At 27.9% G+C, this 19,172-nt stretch overlaps 3 protein-coding genes across 4 annotated transcripts in view; all 3 read right to left on the bottom strand.

The window, feature by feature from the left end:
- Positions 1-1,441, bottom strand: part of LOC105204409 (cytochrome P450 4C1) — a 37,891-nt gene extending 36,450 nt beyond the window's left edge. Inside the window, exon 1 of one of the 2 annotated variants that reach the window (XM_039448324.1) lies at positions 820-1,412. In XM_039448324.1, coding sequence (XP_039304258.1) covers positions 820-970 — 151 coding nt within the window. In that variant the 5' untranslated portion in view covers positions 971-1,412. Of the gene's footprint in view, positions 1-819 lie in introns of both variants that reach the window. The other variant, XM_039448321.1, reaches the window with a different exon arrangement.
- The window catches only part of LOC105203688 (cytochrome P450 4C1), a 43,956-nt gene that overhangs the window by 4,977 nt on the left and 19,807 nt on the right, over positions 1-19,172 (bottom strand). The window lies entirely within an intron of this gene.
- Positions 5,888-16,994, bottom strand: LOC113003782 (cytochrome P450 4C1). The gene is made up of 13 exons (XM_039448327.1): positions 16,902-16,994; positions 16,532-16,792; positions 13,077-13,189; positions 12,756-12,846; positions 12,268-12,453; positions 10,620-10,713; positions 9,736-9,838; positions 8,806-8,905; positions 8,553-8,659; positions 8,411-8,479; positions 7,076-7,244; positions 6,348-6,527; positions 5,888-6,288 (listed from the first exon to the last, which is right to left on the bottom strand). The coding sequence occupies exons 2-13, from the start codon at positions 16,680-16,682 to the stop codon at positions 6,116-6,118; spliced, it is 1,536 nt and encodes a 511-aa protein (XP_039304261.1). The 5' UTR covers positions 16,683-16,792; positions 16,902-16,994; the 3' UTR covers positions 5,888-6,115.

Consider the following 19,172-nt stretch of genomic DNA (forward strand, 5'->3'; position numbering starts at 1 on the left):
AAAGTGCCTCTATTATAAAGAGAATATACTTTTTCTACAAAACCCAAGTGGTAGTATTTGTATTCTACCAAATCTGTTATTTTAACCTAAGTGGTACTTAAAATAAATAAATTAAATTGTAATGTTTTGAATTTGTGTAATCTAATAAAAATGTATTTCCATTGAAAAATCTTTCATCAGTTTTAACCCAAGTGGTTGTATTTAATTTCAATAAGTTTTAATGAAATATATAACATTTAATTTAAAAGAATTAATGAGGAAACAGTACAAAATGAGAAAATTTTATATTGAAATAAAAAATTTTTAATGCACAAAAACATGAGGCTGCTAGTTAGGAAAAGTAATGTAAAAAATTGAATAATTTCTATACAAAACCTAATTGCTACTATCTCTCTAATTGTCATTGAAAATCTTCCAACCCAAGTAGTGTTTAATTAAAAAATGCTTTTGACCGATATAGCCATTATTTGAATGTCTTGATACACTTTTCAGTCACATTAAGATTTAATTGGTATTAAAAGTAACATTTCAGGAATCGAACCAAATCTTCCAAAAAAATTGTATGCGGTTATACGTAGTTTTTAGTCTATAGTTTATTTTTAAATACATATATTTTAAATTATTATACATTAAATATATGTTCTAACAATAACATTTAGGGAATAAATATATTATTAAAGAATATTGACAAATTTATGTAATTAATAAATGTATTAAATAGGCATATTGATATGTAATATTGGATGTCATATAATATTGATAGTTGTACGTTTTAGAATTAGTTAATTTAATAATAATATATTAAAAATTTTAACGTACCTGATGATTGTAGGCAGTCCAATAAAGTACCAATTATTGGATAACCTGGGCCTGATATTTTATTGATTAATCGTCCCTTTGGTCCATAATGAAAGTAACAATGAAACACCAAATATGCAACAAGAATAAATAATAATATGGTAGCCAACATTTTTGTCGTAATTGTTGTTCCAATCAGGTTCAGTTTTCTTCACACTTGTGTTTCTTCAGTTTTTAGATTGTATGTATTACTAAATATTTCTAATTTATTTGTGACAAATTTTATTGTTATCCTTGTAAGATGGATAAGATTGTACACCTAAATTTGTTTATTAAGTAATATATATTAAAATATGGTAATTAAATAAACTTATAAACACTCTCAATAAATATTTTAGTATCAAATAGAGTTACGTTGTGACAAACTGATGTTTTCTCATTGAGCAATCGCTTGCATATGAAGATGACTATTCATTTCTTCTTGATTTCTTCTTGCGTATTTATATACTTATAATCTCTCTTGATGAAGATTACTTATCTCTTAACTTTTTATTGGTCAACAAGGCTTAAGTATTGAGGAAAAATTTTACATTTGTGATATTTTGTGTTTACATTTGTAATTGCGATTCAAATCAGAAGTTTATTACAAATTTTAATTTTCTTGTGTTAAATTCAATAGAGAGAGAGAGCGATTTTGAAAAAAAAAATATTTTATGTACACATGCTGATAATCTATAAATTTTGATTAACTGAGTTTTGAGCTGGGAAAAATTTTAATGTTTAAAATAACATAAGAAAATTTTACACTTATAGTATTAAAAGTAATTACTAAGTAAAAAATACATATCTTGAAATAAAAAGTTTTAACAAATTCTTAATTATTAAATACAATTGAACGTATTAAATATAATATATAATACATGTAATGCAGTAATATATGTAGTAGTAGTAGCAGAAAGCTTAGCTTTTTTTGTTCAAAATTTAATCGTTATGTATAACCAAACTAAAGCTTAATTATTGAAATATTCTCTGTTATTGTTAGCTTGATATGCTATCTTGCGAGCAGCAGTGATTAAAACTTACCAGTTTTAAAGAGATGGATTCAATGAGGTTAATGATATTTTAGATTTCTTTATCTGTTTTGAAGTGTGTATCAGCAAATGATGTTGCATTACTTAAAATAAGTAGTAATCGGAAATTATTATTTAATATTATTTAGTGAATATGCGTGTGGAATAAGTTTCCAGTCAACGCGATTTGTTTAAAATTTTAAATAGATCGAATAAATCATGGTTAAGTTATCATGACTATCGCTTTGAAAAGTAACGTTTTGAGAAGAATGCGTTTAATGTTTAATTACACTTTTTAATGTAATTTTGTATCTTATTCTTTAGTAAATACATATTTTCAAAATAGAAATACACTGGGTATTTCGTTTTTTAAACAAACGTTTTACAGGATATTAAAGAATGTCTTATTTTTCAATTTGTTGGAGTTCTAAACTCACTTGTGAAACTATTAACGCTGTCTACTTTCTGGATCTTTTTTAAAATAACGTCACTTTTTCAGCATAACTAACAAAATCTTAGGAAAGAATTCAACGTTTCTATTCTAATTCTTTATTACAAAAATATTTATAAGTGAAATTTTGCTTGTTTGCCAAAAATGACCTTGATTGTCAACAAAAAGTTAAAAAAAACATATATGTATATATATATATATATATATATATATATATATATATATATATTGTAAGTATGTATATACCCTATATTCTTTTAGGATTGTACATCAATTCTTCAGAGGTATTCCATTCTTATTGTAAAAGCTCCACTTAAAATACATAATAATTTTCAATTGCATCTAAATACAAATTGAATATGGAACATATAAAATATGTATATCTGTACAAGTATATATTTTATACTATTTGAAAGTATAAAACGGTTTGAAAAACGTAAAAAATGTCATTAAACTTGACATAATCTTTCCTTGCGTGAAACGTGGTGTGAATAATGTAAGATTATTTTCATCGAACGAAACGAATTCTCATTTCATGAGAACAGCGCACGTAGAGTTGCAGAGAAAAATGCATCGCATTTTACCTATTTTACGGCGCACACTAATTATTTTTGCAAATCAATTTAATAGTATGCTACAGTCTCTATACATTCTGTCTTTTACTTCCTTTGTTACGTACGTTGAATATAAATGTCGCAGATAGAATCAACATCATTTATAGTTCACGTAATAATGATAATAATAATCATTTTAAAATTAGAATTAATGAGCTTAAGAGCCACGCAGGATGTCAAACGCAAATAAATAAATCACAGCATAAATCCAATGTCAAGCAAACATTTCGACCTTCAGTGACGGTCTTTCTCAGTACAGATTTACAAGTCGAACAAATAGAGATTGTGCGAAACCGCGATATACATCTTCTTTATACCAATATAATATAATAATCATTTTTTTATATTTCTGAGCAAAGGTGATAATGTACGAATTATTATTTGCAATCTTTATTTATAGACTGTAAATTATATTAACACTTTACGTTATAATACAATTAAAGACGTGATAGGATTATACACGGTCTTAGCAAGACCTTGACACTAAAATAGTATTCTTTGTAACATACATTTCTGATTTTTTTGCATGTATTTGTATTAAATAAAAAAGGCAATCTACTCGTAAGTTCAAGTGTTAATTGTTTTATATTATACGTTACATGATACATATACAACATAATAGAGAACATTCATGGAATTACGTAACATAAAAGAGACGTAGTGCCTTATAATAAGAGTCTATTATTAAACAAATTATCATGATTCCACCATTATCGTGAAAATGGTTTGTATCAACAAAACGTGAATGCAAATGAATGCTTTTCTAAAATACTTTAAAATTTATTTCAGCGACTAGAAAAATGAGTGACAGTAATTATAGAATTTATTTCAAGCACCGGTTAGAAATATATGTTAGTTTAAGACGTAAAAAAATCAGATTTGTAACTTCATAAAACAAATTCTTATTATTTTTCTTAAAAATGAAATACGACTATGTGCAATTTATCTGTTAATGTACGTTTATCCGCCACAAATCAGTATCGGTACGAAACAGGAATTTGCGGCTATCCTTAATTTCAGCAGTCATGATAGATATGATAGAAGCGCACGCGCCACAATCATGGCACATCCCTTTTGTGTCTCTGATTTTCGAATAATTTTGAACATAGACAATGAGAAACGTGGCAATCGGAATGTATCCTGATACCGTGAATGATTTTACAATCATTAAACTGGTATAAGAGATAAAATTCTAAATATAACACATATCTTGTTATCTCCTATGTCTTTCCAGTTAAAAATTATATAACCAAATATTATAACAAAAGTAATGAGCAAAGGAACATACAAGCCAAACAAGATGTTTGTGCTAAGTATTGTTTATAATAATAAATATTAAATACATACAGTAATATAATATATAACTATAAACATAATAAATATTAAAATTTTGTATTGATGATAAAAAATAATTTTAATACTTATTTATTATGTTTTCCATAAAAATCATAACTTTAAATACGTGTTATTTTTACGAAAAATTCTTATTATGATTTTTCTGTAAAAGTTTGTATAATCTTTACTTAGAATTTATAAGTTACAACTTGTAATATAATTTAATATTATACATTGTTAATCAGTCATAAAAGTTGAAGCATTTTTGTCCTATATCTTATGGTTAAAATGTCTGAATAAAATTGACGTTATATGTTTCTAAATTCAAAACTACTTCTTACATTATTTTACTTATTACGTATTATCGTTTTTTTTTTTTTTGGAAAAGGATTATTTAGAAAATTGTCTTTAGGTACTTTTTGGAAAATTAAAAATAAAGCCTCTGCAAAGAAAGTGTAACATTTTTGAAAATTTTGAAAACGTATATTAAATTTATTTTTTTTAAATTGATTTCTTTAAACCATAATTTTTTCTGTAAGTTAATAACAGGGGCGAGTGGGGTAAGTCGAACCCGTTCAAATTTTAGTTTTTTTTATGGCACAAATAAAAGCCGATCGAAAAACTAAAGGCACTGTGGGAAAGATAATTTAATTTTCTTCATTTTTGCTTCATTTTGACGAATCTCTCACCTGTGTTGAATTATAATGGAAAATGTAAAAACGCTTTTTTCAGTCTGATTTGAAAGCAGTAGTTCTAAATCGGACCACTCCCTGATGCAAATTGAACACTTCTACCTTTATCGACTTTTAAATAGAATTTTGATGGACAGATTGAAAGTAAAAGATAAAAATTTTATTTAAAAAAATGGTAACATGTTATACAATTAGACGTTTTCCGGTCACGTTATAATATTATATAATTAGGATTAAAATCAATAAAATTCAATTATTCCGAATTTAATACTCTACTAATTTCACGTTTCTGGGAACAGATATGGTCGGCTGATCATCAGTGCAATATAAACAAATTGCAATTCCGATGTAAAAATCCGATTTGGACACGAGTTCTTTCAAAATTTGGAACAAATTTTACAATAAACCGCAAAAGTGATCACAACATAATTGATGTTTTTCAATTCTACACTCTTTACTTACTTTAAATTAATTACCTGTCAAAATTGTAGTGTCTTTTAAATAATGCTTTACAAAGACCTTTTTATATAAAAAATTTTTGTCCGATGACTGAAAATATATATTAGCGTTTATTCTATGAGTATTATGAAAACTGTCAAACTGCTGTCACATGTTTGGTGTCTTATAAGGATTTGTCATTATAAATGGTACGCAAATCTGCTTAATGGTATTCTTTTAAATTAAAGAGGTCTTATTTGGAACACAGCCAAATTTAGTCTATTTTCCACTATATATTCTAAAATATTATGTACTTAATTAAAGATTACTGAATAAGTATTCTAATAAATGTAAATAAACTTAAAACATGTAATTAAGCATAATCATTTTTTATTCAGTAGTATTAATACTTCTAGCACTTGCGTCCTTTCTTATTTACTTAGGAAGTGTGAAGTTATAGGATGCCAGAGTTTGCATACTGAAGACACGTAGTTTTTTTATATATCTTTTAATCAATACATACCCTGAATATATAAAATAATATCGATCCAATACCCTAAAATAATTTTCTAAAAATGTGTATTAAGAGCATTAAAGACCGAATTTTACAATATATTGTATGTCCTTATTGTTATAAGGACATACGATATATTGTAAAATTCGGTCTTTAATGTTCCTAATACAACTTTTTAGAAAGTATTAAATGCCTTTAAATGCCTACGTGCATTTCGTGATAATAGGGATAAATTTTAAATGATGCGGATCAAGAGGGCGAAGCACCAAGTCAACACCTATTCGTGTATCCTTCAAGTAATCAACGGGCTCCAAGTAGAAATTATGAACCAGAGGGGCTATTATCGCTTTTAATTCCAGAAAAGCAAATCGTTGACCTAGAATTAGATATGTACTGCAATCTGTTCACATAAAAAGATACGAATAAACATCTTACCAATGCAATTACGTGGACCAGCACTGAATGGAATATACGAATAAGGATGACGGTTCCGGATATTCTCAGGTAAAAATCTATCTGGATCAAATATTTCTGGATTTGGCCAAAAATTGGGATCTCTATGAACTCCATAAATGTGAAGATGCATGACTGTACCGGCAGGTATTAAATATGATTCTGAAAAACGTTTTATAAGAATGTAACATAACACTTACATGGAAAGAAGAATTATGCTGAAATTCAAATGTGAAAATAATTATATTGAAACATTTAAAAAGTTGTATTTAAATAAAGGATATTTAACTTGGTCACTAGAATGTCAAAATGCAGCAATATCATCATGCTTGGTTATCCTGCATAATTATTTTGATGGCCTAACATAAAATTATTTTCTCACTTGTAGCTAGTTAAAATTTAGATGCAGTATAACTGTTTTTTCCGTTTAGAAGCTTTATAAAAATTTGAAAAACAAATATGTGATGCAGAATAGCTACACACGGCATCATTAATGTGGCCATCTTAATGTGGTTATCTCAATTCTTTGGAAAATATCATATTTCTCAAAATTGTATTATAACGTTGTATTTTAATGTTCAATTAACTTAAACAATTAATTTTAGTTTTATTAAGTAAATGCATACGAGTATGTATAATGTTTCATGGCATGTTTTACAATGTGTCCATATTATATATATATATCAACAAATTAATAATCAGTTACGTACTTAATTGTGTTTCTTCCGAAGTAACCCGTGATATGAAATAGACACTTGGATATAAACGCAACCCTTCTTTTATACATCTCTCTAAATATTGCATATCTTGCAACGATTTCATAGTAAGTTTCCCTTCACTCTCTTGCATAATAGCATTGACTTCTTTTCTGACACAATCCTGTATTATTAACATTAATAAAAAAACACGTTTTATTCTTCTAAAGTACATGTTTTATGTATGCAGAAAGAGAATTGTAGAATTTCTATGTTTATTTTGAAGATGTTCAGCGTGCGCGCGCGATTAATGTTTTCCCAGTATATAAATTATGAAAGTACAATATATGTTTATATATAAAGAATGTTCCAAAATTTGCAAATCAAAATATTACAGCAAGAAAATTTTTCAGAAATGCAGCAAAAAAAGATATTTGTTTGTAAATTTTTATTTCAAGATGTTGTTTTTGATGTAAAAAGGTTTAAAACAGCCCAATTACAAACTATGATATGCACGTTTCTAATACTACCGCGCAAATAATAATATTTACTGTATGACAATCAACCGTAACATAATCTCTGATTGATCAGTTTTAAACTTTTATATTTTTAAAACTACTTCTTGAAATAAAAATCTACAAATGTTTTTTTAATTTTTCCAGAACTCCCTTGGTATAGTATTTTAATTTACGAATTTCGACATCCTCTGTATATGTATATAATAAGAGCATACAGACCAACATAAATACACAACTAATTTACTTTAATCATCAGTCTGTGTGCTGATATTTCCTGTGTGATTTTATAGTATGTACATCTACAAGTTCATCAAATTACGCGCTGATAAATTTTTCGATTTTAAAACACAGTTTTGCAAGTTGATCAAGTGTAGTAATATCATAATGTTAAAGCAAGAATTAATTTACAAATAATATTATCCTTGTTCAACTTAAAATTATGTTTAAGAACAAAAAATTCATCGACATCAAATTTGATAATCTTAAATGTATATGAAATCATAAGAAATATCAGCACTGAGATCTACATTCATTAAGGCTTTTTAAAATTAATTATATGTACAATGTATAATAAAGTATATAATTTATACATGTAATATTATACACATATAATGTACATATATGTAACAAATTTATTTAAGTATTTTTATAATAATGAAAAAGAGAAGAAAAATGTAAGGAAAACATTTCTACATTTTCAATAAGAAAATATGTTGCGTTGGAGTCACGCATGCAATAAATTTTATATTTAATTTTTTAATAAACGATTTAATGAGTTAAAAGAATTATTTAATCTTATCGGTAAACATGATGCTTATTTAACAAAGAATACCTGGATATCTTTATGTTCAGCCAATAATGATAAAATAAAGAATATACCAGTCGCTGTAGTATCATGACCCTGTAATCAAATACTGTTTTTTTGATACGCATTTAAATCTTACACTAAAAGAAAGAAGAAAGCGTACAAATACCTCAAACATAAAAGTATCGACTTCCTCTCTTATATCTGAATCACTTAAAGAACCATCTTGAGATGCTTGTATTAAAATGTCCAACAAAGCGAGTCGTTTTTTTCGAACTAAATCAAATTATATAACTTTTATTATTTGTGTTTCACTACTTTTACGCAACATTAAATTAAATTTCAAATTATATTACAAATTTCAAATTATTGACGACGTTTCCCTATTAGATTTTAGAATATAATAGTTTTGTATTACGTACTTCCAGGGGTTTCTGAATCATCTGCGTAAACTTTTGTGTTGAGTTTTTTCAAGTATTGTCCATTGGTCTGCTTATGATAATCTTTTCTTTCTGCAATAATCTACACACATCCAACATAGTTTCACTTTTCATTATTTGTATAAATGCTAAAGACACGAGGGGGTAACCACTAGCTAATGTGTTCCACAGATTACATGATTTCATTTGATTTTATCTGAGTGCAAATGATTTCATCTACACAATGATTATTAGTGATTGTATATCTAATTATTAGATTTCTTTTGATTAAAAATGATTTTATTTGATTAAAAGCACTATTATTGATTATTAATTTCTTTCAAACAAAATTAAATTGTAGGTTAATCACTCAGAAAATAGATGTACACCTGACTGCTGACTTCAAGGTTTTATTGGAATTAAGTATGGTTGATAAAAGATTTTTCTAAAAAAAAAGTTTATGAAAATCTTCACAAAAATCGAAAACTTGTACTAATTTCATTAAATTTTCTTGTTATCATGCACGGTTTTATTGCGTTATGATTGCGAATTGAACTTGATTTCCAATAATCACACAAAACCCAAAATTACTTTTGGTGATTTATATGTATATAATATTTGCTGATTTCTAGTAATTTTATATGATTTTATTATGATTTCTGATGATTTGATTTGACTTTATGATTGCATTTGATTGCAAAATAATTACATAAAGTTTTCATAATGATTTTATAATGATTTTGGGGGCACTGTCCCACAATTACTTTTAGTGGTTACCCCCTCTTAAAGAAATTTTTATTAACATTTACAAATTGTTTTATTATTTTTTTATATAAAATTTGTAAGATTTTTGCCTTCTTTATCTTTTTTATATACAATTTTATGCAATAGAATATTCATAGAATTCTTAAACAAGACGAAATTTGTACGTACTTTCTCAGTAAAGGAGTGCAATGTCTGCAGAATTTTTGCTTGTTCTCTACCTACTGGTAACAATGAAAACATCCAATCGACCCACAGCCACTGCCTGAATAATCTAAATTATTAGATGTTTACAAATGTTATCATTAGTGTTATTTTGTAAACAAATTTCTTTGATTATTATACAATTACCTATTATTTCTTAAGTAATAGCAAAAACGAAACCATGATATTATAAGAAATTTAATTAAAAAAATTGAAGAATACATGTAAGATCTATGAACATTCGACTAATTTTAAGCTAAAGATTTTTATCTGAAATGTAAGGTCTCTTTAGATTTAATATATTTTTTGGTATTTTATTTGTTAATTTGTAATAACTTTGTTGAAGTTAATAGTTTTTGAGCTAAATATTATTATAATTTATAACAGCAAATATTACTTTAAGAATTATATTCTTCTTACGAAGAAACTATTCCGATTTGTCTAAATAAAGTTTTATAGTATTGGTTTTAATAAAAAAATACTTATTTTCTTAAATTTTGTTATACTATTCCAGCGTTAAACATATTAAAATTTGCAAGTTGTTACTCTCTTCATATTAAAGAGAGCAACAAACCAGAGTGCTTATTATCGACTTGATGTACCGTTTTACATTAAATATTAAATTACTTATCATTATTAGCATAACATTTTACTTAGAAATTTAATAGTTAATTTATTTAATGTACCAATATATCAACAATTATTGTTAGCGTAAAAGTTTTGACTTTGGACTTATGACCAATTAGATTTACATGTAAAACCTCGGAACGTCGAAATATTGTAAGTAGTGAGATGCTTGTATGTATATCTTAAGATGACGTATAGATTATATTACATATATTATAAATTACCTATAAATAAACAATTCGCCTATCCGGTGAACCGCTTTTCGATACCTTTGCTGAAATAAATCTTTTCCTTGCAAAGAAATGCCCATGGCAGTTTCTAAAAAGAAAATTATATTATGGCAATGTAATCATATATTTAAAAAAAAATAACCTTAGATTATTGTGACATCATTATCATAATTTTATATCTTTTATTACTCTTTATTTTGTTTAAAATAAAAGGTAGATGTTGAACGGAGGCTATTTTTGGTCTAGAACCGACCCCCAAGTTATTTATTTGAAACTGTTTATCGAATCCCTTCAGAAGAAAATTATTATTTGTTCACCAGGTTTAGGCAATGTTACAAAAAATCCAGATTCAGTACTGTTGATATAGTCATGTAAGAGTTTTTTTAAGATACGTTATATTAAAATAAAATTAATTGCGTTAAAATAAAATTCATGTGTTCAAGAAGGTGAATATCACTCATATCATAAAAACGATGATATAAGCAGAACAAGAACAATTATAATGTTCTGCTTAATACCATTGTTCTTGTAATATCATTAATAAATTCTATTAATGTTTTCGTATTTAGTATTCAAAAATAGTATTCTAAAATAACTATTTACACTTATGAGCGGTACATCGTTACAAGCAATCATATTGGTGATACGCGCGCAAAACTGATATTTCTTCTTCCAACGAAGTATATCTAGAAAACGAAAGATTTCAATCAAATGAAACAAACTGAATTTTAAAACTAAAAGTTCATATCTTCACGTGGCGTAAACGGAGTTAGAAAAGCATTTTGCTGTACGTGATGCAACACCATGAAAATCATCAAAATTGTAGTCTTCTACTCCTTTGACAGCATTTCTCTTAAAATTATAACGATAGCCAAATTTTGACAATGGATACATGTTTAGCACGCAAAAATCTTTAAAAATTACGTAGTCTTATTACATTCACAATAAAATTGTTGATTTGTGCATACTAATATTATTTAGAGGAATTTTTAGACACTCTGTATATTATGCAAAGCAAAATCTCATACTCTCTACATTTACTATTCACCTTTTTAAGCTCATAAATACGCAATTAATTTTTGTTTAATACTATAAAGTTTAAAAAACACTTATATAACTAATTCAGCAATCAATAATAAATTCCAATTTTTTTATAATTTTTCAAACTCTGGAGGACAAATAATTATTTTTTTCTGTAGTAGAAAAAAATATTTTGACCGTTGCTGTATCAATACAAATTAAACAAGAATGCCTTCTACGGTCGCAGCTAGGTCTTCGTGCTTGTATTGTTTGTACAGAAATTATTGCAAAAAATTTCTTTAGTTCTTTTCAGGGGGGAAAAGGGTTAATATTTAATAATACGTGATATTACATAATCTTGTTTAATTTAGAATTGTATTATCACTGAAATTTAATTTGGCGCACTGTTTATTGAACTTGAAGGAAGTATAAAAAAGCACGAAGAGCTAGCTGCAACCGTAGAAGGCATTCTTGTTCAAGTTGTATTTTTTTTTTTTTTGGTTTTAGAGAATTCTATAAACAGTTTCTAATAAATAACTTAGCTGTTTATTTAAGGCCAAAAATGGCTTCCGTTTAACATCGTTCTTTCTGTACATAAACAATTATAAGTAGAATATAATACCGCATATTGCATTCAGCGTATGTTCGCTAATAAATGGTAGTAAATCTTTTGTAACAGTGCATTCTGCATTCTTCAGAGATCTTGTCATGTTTTCCCCTTCCTTAATTAAAATCTCAACAAATTGTTGTAATATATTGAAATGGAATGCGGGAGTTAATATTTTTCGCCGGGATTGCCATTTAGAACCTAAGATAACCGTAAAATAAACCATAATCGAATGATAATGCTGCTAAACATAAAGCTTACTTATTTACAGCAACAAATACAAAATATTATAAAAAATAACTTATGTGGTACGTATTTAGCATAGCAACTTTCCCCTAAATACTTTTATTTTTATTTGTTATCAATTATACACCAAGATTGCGCTTTAAATGTAAAACAATCTGTTAAATTTAAATCTATGTTTAAATATCTCATTTGATTATTAATGTAATAAAATTTTGATGTTACAACAGTATATATTAATATTGGCGTGATTACGTTACCTTTACTGGTAAGAAGACCCGTACCTAACCAAGGATGAAGTGGCTTATATAATATACTCTTGTCAATATGCTTTGTACTGTTTAATATTACCTAAAAAATTGCAACAAGTATATTAAGTTAAATGCTGTTTGTAACTTAATCTTAATGAAAGTTCATAGTTAAACTGTTTAAAATGGACGGCTTAAACATTTTACTACCTTTACAATATCGAATTTTTACAAGTATATTTTTATAAAATGTAAATAAATAAAGTATTCCTAAATTTTTATTTTAATAATGTATTACATATAGAGAATTAAATTTTTTTTCGATTTTATTACCTCCAAATCATCAGGATGACGGATTGATATAACAGTTAGAAACAAGTAGTAGTGCACTTTAAAAATAGGATAATAAGTATCGCATCTTGTAATTAAAAGCTTAAAAAGACCGTCTGAAAAATGCACATATCTCAAATACATAAATATTAAATTATAAATACAAAAAATTGTAATGCTAATAATAACAGAGAACATGGACCGACGCGAAAACATAAAATTAAAGAGCTTTAACAGTTATAGGTAGATCTTAGTGTTGACATTTTTTGTGTGATTCTATATAGGTATTGTACATTTTCAAGTGCACTAAACGACGCTCCGTTAAATTTTTCTGTTTTGAAACATAGTTTTAAGTTGAAGGAGAACAGTAATATCACAATATTAGATGGTAAATCAATTTTTATAATAGGCGAGTGTGGGGTAAATAGGACCTAGCTGCAGTTTTTGCTCTCAATAAGGCACAAATAAAGTCCAATCGTAAAACTAAAGATGCCATAGAAAAGATAATTTAATTTTCTTTATTTTTGTTTTAAACCATTTTGACGTATTTCTCATTTGTGAACTATAAGGGAAAATGTAAAAACGCTTTTTCCGGTCCGATTTAAAACTACTGATTCCAAATCGGACCACCTCCTGTTTCAAATCGGATACTCTCATTTTTATTAATTTTTAAATAAAATTTTATAAGATTATAATGTCTATTTGTTTAGTATTAAATAAAAACAAGTAATTTTACAATAAAAAATAAAAATTTGTTTAAAAGAAACGAATTAGTAACAGTCTATATAGAGAGTTAGACGTTTCCCGGTCATGTTATGACATTGTTATTATATAATTAGAATTGAAATCAATAAAATTCAGTTATTTCGAGTCTAATGAGTCATAATATTTTACTAATTTATCATGTCTAGGTCCAGATTTAATAGACCGATTACCAGTACTACGACCAAGTTGCAATTCCGACGTAAAAGTCCTATTTGGCATGAGTCCTTTCGAACTTTGGAATCCTTTGTACTATAAACCGCAAAAGAAATCACAAAATGATTGATATTTTCGTATTCTACTATCATTAATTATCTTAAATCAATTATTTTTCAAATTTTTAACACTTTTTAAATAATAATTTACAAAAGTTTTCTTTTTTAAAAAAATTTTTGCACTATGGCTGAAAATCCAAATTCACGTCTATTCGGTAAATGTTATAACAGAGAACTGTCAAACTGTTGTCACATGTTCGGTGTCTTATAAGGACTTTACATTATAAATGATCCGCAAATCTGCTTAATCGTATTTATTTAAATTAAAAAGGTCCGATTTACCCCATACTCTCCTAATAATCATAAATATCTAATGCAACAATAATTAAGATAAGGAAAAACTTTCTCTTTTAAAAAATTGTTAAGAACTGTAAACTCTGTTTGTTAATAAATATAATACATTTAAATAATAAAAATGGCGGTCAAAATCAGTTTCTAGTAGAGCTATAAATTATAAGAGTAAAGCAATCTTTTCATCTAAGCGATTGCGACTTTAATCGCTACGATGGTTCTAATAGGTGTCTCGTCCAATGAGTGATTCCACACTTTAGTTTTCACACTTTTCAACCAACAGAAAAATTATCCGCACTGAAGCCAAAGGGCGATTGTTTGTTCTACTTTTATAATACATAGCTCTAGTTTTTAGTGCTTAATAATTTTCTAAGAGAATTTATAAATATTTACAAGATTCTTCAAACAACTGTATATTAAGATTTTGTTTGTATTGCATTTATACGTCGGCTGAAATTAACGCTCATGTAACATCATCGGTTATTGTGATAAATATTACGAAGTACCTTAACGTTCAAAGTGAGTAAAACATTCGCAATTGAGGGATCCAGGTTGAAACTATGGTAATATTTTTCTCAATAAATTTCCTTACAGTTTTTGGGATAAGGGGGGATCGTAGAGATCGGTATAAGAATCAAAATTATTAAATTGATTAGCAATTTAATTTCGTGATATTTAGGGATGGCAAGTCGTTACTTCTTTGTTACTTTATCGTTACTTCGTCGTTACATTTATTTTTTTGAAAGGCAATAACGATTTGGTATTGGTAATATTACATCCGGAGGATTTTACGATTTCCCTTTTCGCATCCATTATATAAATTATGCTAAGGGATTGTCTGTAAAATTTACAATACTTATACCCGTTACTCCACGATTTCCCTTTTACAAATAACACTATCACCCGGCTATTATAAAAAAAAAAAAAAATCAATCATTCTTGGAATATATATATATATATATAATGGCCACATATTACATCCGGAGCAATAAATAGAAGCAAAAAAAGGAGAAATTGTGCGACGACAAAATTACAAGCAACGATGCTTATTTAATAATTCATATGGACGAACAAAGCCTGGACTCGAAAGAGAAAAAATCTAAATGCTATTAAAGTCTGGCAACAATCAGAGATAAGATTGAGTCGCGACGCCGGACGGAAACTATAAAACTATAAAATCAAAATTTACAACCCGGCTTTGTTTGTTCGAACCTATGTTTCATCACGAACGGAAAGATGATTCATATGGAAAGCGAATCATCAAAAGTGCGTTCGACTCGTGCCGCACATCCCACTAGTGCGGTCACGAGAATAAAAGAGTTTTTGTTGCATCCTTCCCTACCTTCCTTTCCTTAAGGATGGAAGTAACAGTAATGACGTTAGAACTTTTTATTATAGTAATAATAACACTAGAGTTGGAGAAAAATCACTTTTAACAGACTTATCATTAAGCAATATTCATTGAAAAAAATAACACGTTAATTGACTTGTTACGTAATAAGGAAAAGCAACGCAAAAAGTAATGCGTTACTTTGACTTGTTACGTAACAAGTCAACTAACAAATTACTTTTTTCAATGAATATTACATAATTATAACGAGTTAATTGTTAAAAATCACTATTCCAACCTTGGCTTTACTATTATTATTATAAAAATTTGTCACATATTTCCAAGTTATACAAAAGTATTATAAAAATATTACGAGTAACGGCGTTACTTACTGTAACTTGTTACTTGCCATTTTATAATATCACTGATATTACATTCTAAAGTAGAATTTGCATGCAAATTCTATTTTAAGCCGTAAAACTTTGTAAAGTTCGTAAAAATTTTGAGTTTGACGCATCTTCAATTGAATTCGCCCAACTTCTTAAACAATCTGTAATTCGTTTGATGAATTGTCAATCTCAAAACTAGAGATTTTAAGCTTTAAAATGCTTTTTTAATTTTCTTTCTACGATAATTTTTTACGGAGTTACAGCGTCTGAATGTTATGTAATTTGGATCGTTTTAAAAGTGTTCTCTATTTTTGTTGACGAGTGTATAATATTGGAAGTAATATAATATTAATAATTGTACGTTTTAGAATTATTTAATTTAATAATAATATATTAAAAACTTTAACGTACCTACTGGATGTAGGAAGTCCAATAAAGTACCAATTATTGGATAACCTGGGCCTGGTAATTTATTGATTAATCGTCCTTTTTGTCCATAATGAAAGTAACAATGAAACACCAAATATGCAACAAGAATAAATAATAATATGGTAATAAACATTTTTATCGTAATTGTTGTTCCAATTGGATTCAGTTTTGTGTTTTTTCAGCTTTAGATTGTATGTATCATTGAAAATTTAAAATTTATTTATGACGAATTTTATTATTATCCTGAAAAGATGAATAAGATTGTACAAGTAATGCATAATAAACATTAAAATATGGTAATTAAATAAACTTGTAAACGTTCTCATTGAATCTTTTAGTACTAAATAGTTACGTTCTGACAAAATGATGTTTTCTCATTGAGCACTCACTTACATATGAAGATAACTATTTACTTCTTCCAGTTTTCTTATCGCGTATTTATACATAGATATATATGTATATAATTGTTCTTGATGAAGATTAATGAACATTAAGTTTGAAGTATAAGTCAACAGTCAAGTCTTAAGTATTGAGGAACAATTTAATATTTATGATATTTTATATTTACATTTGTAATTGCGACTTAAATCAGAAGTTCATTATAAATTTTATTTTTTCTGTTTAAAATTCAATACATAGAGCAGTGGTTCTTAACCGGGGATGCGCACACCTCTGGTGATGCGGGAAAGCATTTCTGGGGGTGCGAGAGACGTTTCTAAATTCTCAATAGTAACAACCATCTAAACGCTATAAAAAACTATATTAAAACTATAATACAAGAAAAACAACAGCAGTGTAGCCACTAATTTTGAATTTGCGTGTAAATAAAAGTTAAATACGAAACATATAAAATATATATACAAGTATATATTATACACTATATAAAAGTTTAAAGCAATTTGAAAAACGTAAAAAATATTATTAAATTTGACATAATCTTGCCTTGTGTGAAATGTGGTGTGAATAATAAAATTATTTCCACTGAACAAAATGGCATGAGAACAGAGTTTTTGTATATTTTCCCCACTACTTATTTTGTTTTCTAAAAATTTTTATTTGTTTTTATAAGTATAATAAAGCTTATTTTTTTACGAATTCAATGATGTATGATAAGGTTATGTTTCGACATTTCCAAAAATAATTTGAGAAAATTATACATTTACGTAACACTTAAAGGTGTTAGTTATATTCTTTGACTATATAACTAATAGTCAAAGGTTATACTCTTTGATTATGTAACTAATCATTAAAGGTTATATTCGCATTGCATTATTTATTTGAGCTTTGCCTTTGCAAACCAAAATCTGATGATTGGAACTAAATCTTGAGTCACAACGATCAGAGTTAAAAATAAATACATGTTTGTCCTACAATTAGCCGACTGCCCCGAAACGACACTCTCGAAAATCGCCTATTGTATCGCGAAGAAAACGTTCGGTTATGATCCAGCACGATGAGTCCGATCAGGACATCTCTGCAAAGTTGCCGCTGATGCGCCGATTTGCAGCACACCGCTGCCAGAAAGAACAGCACTCGCTAGCACCCGTTAGCACTTTCTCCCCACTTATCGGCCTGCGTCGAGCAGCCGAGGCGCCGAGTGGGGACTTCTTCTGTCTTTTTCTCTCTCGAGCGGTCTCTCTTCTTCTCGACCTATCCTCTTCTGACTCGAACGTTCTCTTTCTCTCGTATTACAGGCACAGCTTTTGGCTCATGCTAGGTCGAGAAGGAGAGAGACCGCTCGAGAGAGAGAAAGAGACAGAAGGAGTCCCCACTCGGTGCCTCGGCTGCTCGACGCAGGCCGATAAGTGGGGAGAAAGTGCTAACGGGTGCTAGCGAGTGCTATTCTTTCTGGCAGCGGTGTGCTGCAAATCGGCGCATCAGCGGCAACTCTGCAGTGAATGCGTAAATTGCATACAATAAAACCAGGGTTGGGAACGTTACCTTAAAAAAGTAACGCGTTACCGTTATTGTTACTGTTTATAAAAAGTAACTCGTTACCGTTACCGTTACTAACTTAAAAAGGTAACGCGTTACCGTTACTGTTGCTTGGAAAGTAACGATTCGTTACTTTTTCGTTATTTTTTGACGATGTTAAAATAGGGATCTTTTAACGTCAAAAAAATCTATTCAATACGTGATAAAAAGAAACATTTCATGTTTTTTTGTTTTACAAAATCCGCACAGAGGGACATAAATACCTTCCTATGTCTTTTCATGCTTTTATCTCATTCTTTCTTATGTTGTCTTCAATACACGTGCAACTTCAGATGTTAAAACATTTATGGCCGGTATTCATAGTAGATTCTTATTTCGAGAATCTTAAGTAATGTCTTAAGATGCTGATACGTCTCTCTGATTGGTTGATAGCATCATAAAATGATACTTAAGACGATCTTAAATATAAGAGTGGACTATGAATATCATATGTACCATATATCTCCGTGTACATTCAGGAATATGATTCTATCATTGAATATAAATCCTATCGCAATTGCGATTCGTAATCATATACCATATCAAATGATTATGAGTGATAATTAAACATAATTGATCAATACAAAAAGTCTACGTTAATTAATGGGGCGAGTGCTGCCAACCATTTCTCCCACGCTGCGCGCGGTCT

The sequence above is a fragment of the Solenopsis invicta genome, chromosome 4 (assembly GCF_016802725.1).
Source record: "Solenopsis invicta isolate M01_SB chromosome 4, UNIL_Sinv_3.0, whole genome shotgun sequence".
NCBI classification, from domain to species: Eukaryota; Metazoa; Arthropoda; class Insecta; order Hymenoptera; family Formicidae; genus Solenopsis; species Solenopsis invicta.

Coding starts and splice junctions, on each gene's coding strand:
- LOC113003782 (XM_039448327.1), bottom strand. CDS start 16,682: ATGTTTATTACCATATTATTATTTATTCTTGTTGCATATTTGGTGTTT. Junction 6,528..7,075: donor TTCGGAAGAAACACAATTAA/GTACGTAACTGA, acceptor AACGTTTTTCAG/AATCATATTTAATACCTGCC. Junction 6,289..6,347: donor TGGTCCACGTAATTGCATTG/GTAAGATGTTTA, acceptor ATCTAATTCTAG/GTCAACGATTTGCTTTTCTG.